The sequence below is a fragment of the Anguilla anguilla genome, chromosome 15 (genome assembly GCF_013347855.1).
Source record: "Anguilla anguilla isolate fAngAng1 chromosome 15, fAngAng1.pri, whole genome shotgun sequence".
Lineage (NCBI taxonomy): Eukaryota > Metazoa > Chordata > Actinopteri > Anguilliformes > Anguillidae > Anguilla > Anguilla anguilla.
Window position 1 is genome coordinate 19,096,542 of NC_049215.1, and position 11,145 is coordinate 19,107,686.

Below are 11,145 nucleotides of genomic sequence, written 5' to 3' on the forward strand. Positions count from 1 at the left end.
GAGGTGAATCAACTGGCTCCTAATTTCTTTGCAAATGGTAATGATCAAAACCAGCATTATGTTAACACAATGCAGGTTTGACTTGTTTTCTTTGTCTTTGAATTCTTCATTATTAAACAAATGGTTAGTTTTAAAAGGTCCCTGTTGATTCAACCCATTTTTTAATTTGGTTAAAAAATGTTTGCAATGAAAAGCCTTTTCTTCTTCTCCTTCTTGTTTTTATTCTTGTTATTATTATTATTATTATTATTATTATTATTATTATTATTATTATTATTATTATAAAACACTAACAATGATAATAGTAATAACAGTATTAGTAGTAGTAGTTCCAGCAGTAGCAGCTGTGGTAGTAGTATAATAGTAACATTAGTAATAGTAACATTCTATTTATTTATTTTTTATTGTGATTTTCAGGCTTTTTCCAGCATGTTGCTTGTTTACTACATTAGTAAGTCTTCTCCGTAAGGGATATCTGCTTTGCAATGAAATTGTGTGGTGTTTTAGTTCACATGGGTTGCCAAAACTTACAAAAATGACCACACTAAAAACTGGTAGTACATAAAGACTTGCCCATTTAACTAAGATGTGCCATAAAGTTACACAAACGACATTAATAAAACTGATTTTTAAGATGAGGACTGTATTTCGGCTATTTCGGACACGTATGAAACAGGTTAGGCCTACTATATTTGAACTTGAAAGAAATCGAGTTTGATTAGACTTTCTTAGGTTGCTTGGTTGAAAAATCTACATTACTGACATCATATATGAAGGTAATACTATCAAAACAAGTCTTCCATTACTGTGCCTGCATAATGTTTTCTGTGAGGTTTGACGTCCTCATTTTTTTATTCAGATAATATTTTTTCAGTTTCAGAAAGTTCACAAAAGCTATTCCATCCTACTGCTCTTTGTGTTACAGTGATATAAGCACAAGCTAAGTAAAATTGAAGTGAAAATATTTGCCATTATAAAATACGCTGTGTGTGGGTAAATATGAAGGATCCATGTCCACACTTTTCCCGAACACACAGGATATTTCCAGAGAGCAAATTTCAGTTCATTTCAGTGTGTGTGCTTGAGTTCTGTATTTCCATACAGTCAGCTACTTAAGGAATTTGTCTAGTTTTTTCTTGATGTTGTCAAAAGCGTCCTTTCCCAGGTAGTCGGCATGCCCCTCCTCCCACTGACGTTTGTGCTCCAGGTCCTCTTCCTCTGGAGTCAGGTGAATGGCCAGATCACCGATGGAGGCAGGCTGTTTTTGAACATGTCAAGAACACATGTCGGAGTTTGGGTGTGCATCAGTACATGGTCATAATTCTTTGTCATTGAAACAACGGTTGTAATTTATTTCATGAGGATAGAATTCATAAAGAATAACCCAGAAACCATGTAACCATGTGACTGCAGTCGTCCCTGCAGGTGTACTACTGGCTGCACACCAGTGGAGGGCAGCAGTTAGCAAGGTTGTATAACAGAATGTCAACAGCATTTCCTACAACAGTGATAATGTTATATGCATAGAAATTAACTGTAAGGTAGGTAATATCAGAGTATTTATTGCAGGTTTCCATCTGGTTTCACATCACGTGTATTCCAGCTCTGTTCTTTTGCAGCCACAACCGATTTTTTTTTTTTAAACTGCACATTTGTGTAGAAATGGAGCCACCTGTACATCAGGGATAACCAGGACTGTCATTTTGTTAAGGGGGCAAAGGTGTCGATTGTCAGACTGTGATTTTTATAGATTTTTATATTAAAATGTTACACATTTTCTTTTTCCAAATGAAAATGCCACAAATGGTGTTCAAAAGGCTCTAGAACTAAAAATGATTTCAATATTTTGAAAAAAATTATGAAACGCTGCCAAATTTCATTTACATTATACCTTAGTTTAGTTAACACCTTATTAACATATTATGAATGCTAATAAATAAAATGAATAAATGCTATGGGCAATACTATGAGTCAACCTACAGTTGCAAGTGATAATTGTTAAATGACTAATCATTATGGTGAAAGAATTCATTAATATGCTTTGATCCAGGTGCAGCAGACTAATATTCAACAGAGGGCAGAATCATTTTCTTGTTGTCAGAGGACTAAATTACAGGCTATAACATTTGGTGAAAACATAAGGACCTAATTATAACATACCAGCTCCAAAACCAGCTCTTCAGATTGGCTGCTGCCCAAGACTCCTGAACCCAGGGCTCTGCCTTCCTCAACTGGAGGTGGGTCCTGTGGGTGTGTCCATTCAGAAGCCACACCTTCATCCCCTGGAGGCCTGTCTGCTTGGTGTGCCCCCTGGAACTACAGTATAATACAGTACATGAAGACTGATTGCAAAAATGTCTACTCTGACACTATTATCTCCCAGAGAAATTAAATTACACAACTATATTTCAGTGCTGCCACTTGTGATTTTACGCACTACTTCTGTGCATGAAAAACTACACTACACTACATATTGCTTTTTTAGTTCCACAGTGGCATAAACGCTGTGCTTTATTTGGTCGGTAAAATAGCCTGTTTAAATGCTAGACTGCAAACTGAGTCTGCATGCACAGTGTCTGGTTTCAGCTTATGCTCTGTGGGTATGTGAAAATAATTCCTGGCAATTTTCCACTCTTTTGTTTCCATCGCGAATTGAAACCCATAGGCAGATCTCTGGGTGAAAGCTCCCCATAAACCATAAAAGAGTGCATGCTTAGTGAAAGGGTATGCTGTTTGTTCTTCAGTACACCTCTAAATGCTTATCCAACAGGTTCCACCATTTTCATTGTTGTCTCAGGCACCTGTGCATCATTATTCTGGATGCTTTCGCAGCATCATTTAACTCCTCGGAAACAGAATATGCACAACAGTAAACAGCCACAAGATATTATTAAAGTTTTCCCATTTTATTTTGCATAAAAAAATAGGAGCTTTGTCAAAGATTTCACTGAGCATGCATTTACTTTTTATAAACTGTCCCAACACTGCTCTCACTGGGGTATATAAAGATTTTCAAAAGTTAATAAAGCATTAGAAACTGACCATTTCCTTTGGTGCTGTGGGTGGGGAAGCCTCTGTGTGCAGAGACGAATCCTCTTGGTGAGTCACCTCAACGCTTACTGTCTGCTACAGAAAAACATGTTTGACTCTACTTTAGAAAGCATCCAGAATCAGCCTGTAGCAGTGGTGAGGGTCCTGGACTCTGGACTCCCACAGACGTCAGACAACATACATTTCACAGGAAAGATGTTCACACACTGTACTATGGTCTTCTGGTGAGAGTATGGTCTGTATACTGATTTCATATGTAAGCAAGCACACAGCCACTTAGTCTGGCAGTCTGTGTACAATTTGCTGTCCTTTGCTGTGTACAATAAAAATACAAAAGTAGACTTTTATATGCAGTTCCATCTTTAAATAATAATAAAAAAAATAGAAAAAGTCCTGAAACTCAGGCCTTTAAGGTCAATATTTTGTGTTTAGCTCACAATGACTTTTCACTGTTTCCAACTATCATTATGATCTTTTAAAAAAAAAAATAATTTAATTTATTTTAAAGATGCTACTCAAGAAGCTACTTTTGTATTTTAGTGCACAGTGTTACGAGCTACAAATCAACAGGTGCCAAGTAAACCTGACCACCCACCTAGCTGCCAAGCAATAACTTAAAAGCTAGACCTACGATTAAAGTTGGACTCTCTGGCTTAAGATTTGTACCCTAACCTAGTGTATGTTGTGTGGTGTAAAGGTGTGTGTATAAACCAAGCAAAAGAAAACAGAAACAAAATGTGGAACATCTATCAAGGCAGACCCTCCTCTCCCCCTATCGGCTAAGAGGAAGATGTCCATGTAGTGCTGGATCAGCACTGCCTCAAGGCCTTTTGGCAGGCACTTCAATTAAAACCCATGCAAAAAAAAAAGTAAAAATGCACTCAAGGGCGAGGCAGCACACCGACAGAGAAGAGGCTTGGCAGGTCCTTCCAGCAAACAGACGGTATCCAGACACAAAAAAACTATTTCAACAAAATCCACTGGGAGCTACCCTTCCAAAATGCCATCAGGCACACCAACCCGTCTGTAGGTCTCTGATTAAGTAACATTTCTTTCCATATTGTGCAACACAAAACAAACGTTCGATTCTTCAAATTTATGCCGCCAAACTTGGTTGTCCCCGCCCCTTCTTGTCAGACGGTCTTGTAAACATTCTGGTGAAGGGATGGACTGCTCTGCTGTGTGTTGTTAATGACGCAGTGAGTGCCAAATCAAAGAAACAAAATATAAACAAAGCGTGTGTGTTTGAAGTGCGTAGGTGACACTATCCTAATAATAGTAATACTATTACTACTACTATTATAATAAACACAAATGGCTTGTCTCACCTTTTGAGGGGGTGCCTCAAGATCTTGCCAGATGTCTGTCTGTGTAAAAGACGGTGCTGCTGGCTGGCAGTACTCTACCCACCACTGCTTCATAAAAGGGCCCAGGTGCAGGTGACACAGGGACCCATCTCCCAGGTAAACCTCCCCCTTCTGATGGTCATACTTGCAATGCCAGGGCTTGAGTGCACCCAGGAAGTGAATGATCTTAGCCTTTGGCCCATACCTACAAATACAGTAGATCACAGACATTTAAATCACATATAGACAGCACTGCAAATCGACTGATATATTTTATGAAATGTATACATTCTGCCTGACAGTCAGTTCTCAGCAAGTCATCAATCATGTTGAAATGAGTGCAGAGGACATTGCAGACTACATGGGAGAAAGCAAGAGATGGGGAAGCTCACTGCTGGAAAGCTGGCAAGTAGCTGTAGACAGTGCTGATGCTGAGGTTGTAAATGAATGGTAAGTGCTTGCTGATGTCTTCTGTGGACCAGCCACTGAAGAAGGAATTCAAAAGTCCCTGGTCTCCACCTACAAGCCAAGAACATGCATGTTCAGGACGGTCTTAATCAGCTGCAGGCCTGAATTTGTCTAAATAGAGCAAATTTTTCTGCAACTTAAGCCCTGGTGTGTTGTGTTCAGTTTATAATTCTTCTATGTAGTGCCTCATAAAACCCTCTTTGCTAGTGGATGTTAGCCCTGGGGGGGCCAGAGACTTTATGTATTACTTACAAATAATAGAGCTAGCAAAGCTGCGGTTCAGTGGGGCCAGGCCTCAAACAATCCCCTTCCGCTTATACCCTAAAAGAACCTTCCTGCCCACTGCATCTGTTCTTTTCTTCTTGTTTACGTGCCCTATCCTCCCACCTCTCTCTGTATCTCTGTTTTTCTCTTTCTCTCTCTCCCTCTCATTCTACTGTAGGGTGTAGTGGGTGTTCTCCAAGCTCACTTAAGGGTACAGCGTCAGTGCTCTGTCTGGGACCTAAACCTGTAAGCTCTGAGTTTACAAGCCCTGTTTCTTAACAAATACACTAATTGCCTCCCAGCTGGTGATTGTACTGGTGAAGATTACTGACCATCAAAACTGCCATGCTCCCTGGCCCACTTCAGAAGCCGGGTGTGAGTCTGTAAAGATGGCCGGAATGTAAACATGCCGGAGTTGAAGCAGTCAGGCCAGCCGGGGTCAGGGGCAGCAGACAATTCCTCACGGTCAAAGAGCTCGTCCACGTTACACAGTACCTGGGGACAAAGGCGGATTTTCGCACAGGAAAACTAGGCAGCTGCCTACGGCCCGATCGCCACAAGGGGGCCTAGACAGTGATGAAAAAAAATAGTATTTCATTTTTTATTATTTAAAAATGTATATTTTCGATGAAAATCCTATTAATTTCAATTTGACATATGCGATCCTAATAAGAAAAAATAAATCACAAATACGTAAAATGTTTTAATATAGACTAAATAAGAACGTCCAGTTTATTGCATTCAGATGGTTAGACATTAAGGGCTAGCTACATCACTGTTAGCAAAGTCAATCAAGAGACCCGTCGATTTAGCTACATGCTTTCAGGAGCAGTTAAGAGGGTAAAAAAGAAAAACGAAGAGGCAAAAAAGAAAAAGCAAAAGAGAGCAATGGAAAAGTTCCTCTCCCCTGGAGCATCGAAAAGTAATGTTACCGAGAATAACCCGCCACCAACCAAACTTGAGGCCTCCACTTTCCTTGATGTTATCAGCCATGAAGGCTTGGGCCAGATCACAGAGACAGAGGATACAGATAATGATAAAGCCTCTTGGTTTATCATTATTTATTATTTATTATTATTATTTATTATTTATTTATTGATTAATTGATTTATCACTCTCTCTAATCCTGGGGACCCAGTTAATTAATTAAAACCTATTCAGCCTATCCTGCAACTTGGGACAAAACTGACAAAATCCGGATTTATATCGCATTCAATAAACAGTGCCTGAATAGTCGCGAAATTAACATCTTGGATGAATTCGGCTTCCTTACAAAAGCTCATTCAATGAGAATCTGTTTGGATGCGTTAGGCGACAGATCATTTAAGAGAATTCTATGCACGGGATCTAGAGACAGACTTTACAGAAGAGTTTTGCCAGTTCAGCTCTATTGTAAAAAAACAAATCTATTATGGCCATGTATCAATGACCTGGATAGCTAGGCCTAAGGGATGCATTCCAAAACATGAATATTTTCCTTAGAATGTATTTTTCCATGCCGATTTCGAACTGCTAATGGGACAGGACATTTTCTGCGCTTAACGATTAAAAAGTCACTTGCGGTGTATACTGAAAGAGACGAAACTGAATGCGTTTGCATTATTGGCGATTGAAAACGAATTCACCACTTTCCTGGATTATGACTACGTTATTGAAGATTTTGCCCAATTCAGAGTACAGAGAAAGCACATGTAAATGTGAGTAGCCTATTTTTGGCTGGACCGCAACAGCTGGGCCAGCCCTACAAATGCGAATGTCTGTGACTGAGTGACTGAGTGACTGACTGAAATTACACCATTGGTCAGCCGGATCAAGCGTGTTAGGTCCAGCCATATACTAGGTTTTAACCTGGTCTTGTTTCGGTACTGGCTGAAGTTATGATGCAATGTAGTAACTGGGAGCTTTGTTCCATTCAGTCGGCCAGGTATAAAGGTTTACTGTACCCATCTCTCTCTGAATCACTGAATTCTGAGCAAATACACTGAATTCCAGGCTAGCGATGTTTCTGTATGAACTGATAAACCACATTACCTGTACGCATGATGTAGTGAAAGTATGGTATAGCACAAGTCTATATGCTATGTTACATTACATTACTTCACAGGCATTTAGAAGATGCTCTTATACACATTTTTTTTTACATAGCATTTACATTGTATTCAGTTATACAGCTGATTAAGCAGTGCAGGTTAAGTACCTTGCTTAAGGGTGCAACGGTGTCCCTGCCATAATAAGTCTGTTGCACAGCCCTTAGCATACAGTTTCAATAATTGCAGAAAGTGTAAATGCAGCAAGACTATTCTTTAAGGTTAAAGAACCTGAATTACTGCTGTTAAATATCCAGGTGTTTGGATACAATATTAATGCGTGCTGTGCAAGCCATCCAGAAAAATCAATTTGTCAAGACAAGAAACAATTTTGTTCAATCATGCAGGTGCAGAAAATTTTTTTGCATTTGGACATGGTTGACTGTAGTTGTTTGTGCTACTGAGGGTTTACTGACAGTCAATGATAAACTACCTTCCTAGTGAACATGTCCTCTTTGACATTACCCTTATTTGCCTGAAGATAGTCAGCAAACACACTCATGTTTCAGTCAAAGGGCCTTTCAAATACTGCTCATCCAATGTCGCTAAAGGACATCTAAGAAGCCTAAAAGGAGATGTGTTTACACGGATGAAGTGCAGGGACTCACAAGCATGTCAGCATCCAGGAACACACACTTAATGTACTCCGTGAGGGCCCAGCAGTGCAGCTTGGTGAGGGTGATGCCTAGCTCAGGACGGCCCATCATGTTAAGGTGTGCCCAGTCTGAACTGTCCAGTACTTCCACGTCTTTCACCTGATGGAACACTTCAGCCAGGGCCGCCCTGGGGTAGGGGGAACAAGGGGGTGACCACTCCTTCAGAAATCACCCCAGTTTTTGGGGAGGGGAACAGAGGAGCGGCCATGGCACGCAGTTGATCCTGGGTTTAATCTATATTCAGCATGTCCAGGTGGGGAGTCTACTGCATGGTGATGGCCTAATTCATTGATCTGTACAGCAAAAATGATGTCAAATGGCCACTGGTGTTTGTTAGAGAGTGATAGTGAAGTCTTCTTTCAAGCCTTTGCTAAAATCAGTCAAAAGCTCATTTCAGACACGTGTGTGATTACATAACTAATTTCAAATTTACATGAATGTATAGCACACTTAATAACATGAAGTGCACATACTGTAAGTGTATGATGTATAAGTGTACATTAATCTTATCTGTCAAATTAAAAATGTTACTCTGCTGCATGTGCTGTGCTTTGGATATCAGCCGAGCATACCAGCACGCATGTGTACATGATCTGAAAATTTGTGCAGAAACATACAGGTAAAGGTAACATTCTGTTCAAACACAGACTGTTCTGACGTGTGCAGAAGTGATGCAAATGTTTGACATTGCAGATATTCTCTGAATTCCTGTCCTTGTGCATGTTACTCAGTGACCAAATGGTGATTACCATCAGGGCCAGACACTCACTCATATGCAGGTCTAAACAGATGGATCTTGGAAAAGCACAGCCATTATGACAAAAATGTGTTGGACTGAAGTCAGTCAACAGTACAATTAAACATTGTGAAGGAAAAAAGATACATTTCCATTCATTGCGAGTCAAAGCTAAGGGCAGATTTTGAATGAATCCAGGCTTGTTGTTCTCCGACTGCAGCCAGTGAGAGCAGGGTTTGGGCTGCTGTTAAAGAATTGTTCACACACTTGCTCACCGTGTACCCTGGGAAACGTCCGAGGTGACCATGACCACAGTCTGCCGGGATGTCCCATGCCTGCGCAAGCACTTCCCTATGACTAGCGCCCCCTGGCTGTACGCGTCGTTAGTGGCCAGGGTGACAAAGGCCTGGTCCGTTACTGACAGAGCAGGAGCAAAGAAAGAGGGGGTGAAACATGGTGAAACTGTACCCAAAGTGACCTAGAATTCCCTTCTTTCATGTCACTCTAGTTTGCCATGACCCTGGCATTACAGACTAGGAGAAAGGTCAAAACTGAACTTATGTCACTTGTGAACACAAATTGAATGGGTGTTTTAGTGTGTATATTGGCTGTGTCACTAAGATACTTGATTCTGTTTACAAAACCGGCATCAAAAATAATCATGGAAATCACAAATAGTACTTATTTTCTGATTCTGAGTGTCTCTACTCAGCAGCCCTTTTGACCTGTTTTATCAACAAAAAAAAAAAGTCTTTTTGGCCAATTGAAATGTTCATATTAAAAAAAGGGGCTAAGATGAGTCCGACACCCCACAGAGTGAGATGTAATATGAAACATTGTGCTTGCAGGATCTTCATATACACTGCGCTTGTGTGCTAAGACTTAGGACTGTTGACCAGAAATTCACCATGTAACACTATCTGCAAATTGATATTATGAAATAGTAGCACTTGGGATTGCAAACGTTATGAAACAACAAGAAAAAGCCCTAAAACAATAACAAAACAAGGAAGTTTACAAGGCATCCACAATCATTTTCCTCCACACACATTCTAAAAATAAAACCGTGTTCGTCTCCTGGATGAGTCTCCATGTTTCATATGATCCATCCCAGGTTACCCTAACAATCAACCATTGAATCACACTGCCATACAACTATTTCATCATCATAGGCAAAATTATCTTCTGCACAAGATAATTAACAAATTATACAAAAACAAGTTAAATATGGTGTGCACAAATTCACTGTCCTGTACTTTAAAATTTTCACTGGCAGTTTGTATCTACTACATCACAAGCAGTGATACAGTATATAAAACTTGGCTTCAGCAGGTTGTATTTAAGTCTACTGCTAACAATCACTGCAGGTTGTATTTGAGTCTACTGCTACAATCACTGCTAAATGATTGTAATGTAATGCATTAAGGTGTGTGTGTGTGTGTGTGCATGCATGCGTGTGTGTCATTGGATTACAGGTCAGTTTGTATTTACCAACATTTTTCATTATTAACAGATAACTCATTAAATGTATAAAATGCCAAATGCAGTCTTCTCTGCCTTTTAGAATACAACCCTGAGCAACCTACTCAATAATGTACTGCCTTTAAGAGAATAATTCCAGAAATATGGGTCACTCTTATACTTATGGATCAATCCATTGCTACAGTATTTTTTGGCTTCCATAATTAATTGGAAATATCAATGGAACATCAGCATTGCCACATGTTAAAGTAATTGTTGATTTCAGTTAATCTGAATAGCTACTGAATACATATGACATCAGATATGACTGAATAAAAAATGTAAAAAAACATTTTACAGTGGAGAAATGTAAATGTCACATATAAAATCAGTTCAGAAAATGAAGTGCAAGAGAAAAAAAATACTCACCTGGCATGCTAGCAAAACCTGAGATCCGACACAAATCTTTTTATAGAAAAATAGCCGCTTGACATACAACAGGTGCAGAGGCTACAGTTTTCAGGGACATAATATCTATTTTTAATTTGTAACACATGAAAACATAGACATAAAATGAAAATACTTGTGAATCAGTTTGGGATTCCAAGAACAATGCTATTTCTGTCCTGCAGACAAAACTCAATCTCTTTGTAGCGAGTGTTGCGTTTCAATTATTGTAAAGCAGAAATCTATAACATGCATGCAGTTACGGCACTCTGTATAGCAAAGGCGTAACTGTATTATTTTCCAATGTTCAGCAGTCTATGTCTATGTCTTCTTAGGCCTCGGTAAGGTTGAAAACTGCCCTTGCAGTCTTCATTGTAATGTCTGCCCTGAAACAGGCTGGTGAACTGTGAATGTTTTCATAGGTTGGTCAAGACCAAGTCCACCCACATGCTGGTCTGTGAATGGTTATCTACTGGGCTGGCCATTAGTCACCTGTCACGCTGCCTCCAAAAACGTTGGACAACCAAAAAATGAGTCTAAATAAATTTGGCGCTGTTTTCATTAGATATGCCGCCACAAATTCTAATGAATTAAATGAATACATTGATCAATTTATTATAGTTATTTTA

The 11,145-nt window shown here is 39.5% G+C and overlaps 1 protein-coding gene across 2 annotated transcripts; it reads right to left on the bottom strand.

The window, feature by feature from the left end:
• Positions 1-384: 384 nt before the first annotated feature.
• gyg2 (glycogenin 2) lies at positions 385-11,125 on the bottom strand. Of its 2 annotated transcripts, none has more exons than XM_035393903.1 (9): positions 10,499-11,125; positions 8,884-9,025; positions 7,825-7,999; positions 5,462-5,624; positions 4,790-4,916; positions 4,380-4,602; positions 3,043-3,123; positions 2,161-2,316; positions 385-1,258 (listed from the first exon to the last, which is right to left on the bottom strand). In XM_035393903.1, exons 1-9 carry the CDS (start codon positions 10,503-10,505, stop codon positions 1,109-1,111), a joined length of 1,224 nt encoding a protein of 407 aa, XP_035249794.1. In that variant the 5' UTR covers positions 10,506-11,125; the 3' UTR covers positions 385-1,108. The 2 variants fall into 2 exon arrangements, with proteins under 2 accessions (XP_035249794.1, XP_035249792.1); XM_035393901.1 differs by having other exon boundaries at positions 3,043-3,126.
• Between the last annotated feature and the right edge of the window lie 20 nt (positions 11,126-11,145).

Excerpts from the sequence above, each read along its gene's own strand:
- gyg2 (XM_035393901.1), bottom strand. Across the intron at positions 4,603-4,789 it reads TACTTGCCAGCTTTCCAGCA|GTATGGGCCAAAGGCTAAGA; the intron begins GTGAGCTTCCCC and ends CTGTATTTGTAG. Across the intron at positions 1,259-2,160 it reads AAGAGCTGGTTTTGGAGCTG|CCTGCCTCCATCGGTGATCT; the intron begins GTATGTTATAAT and ends GTTCAAAAACAG.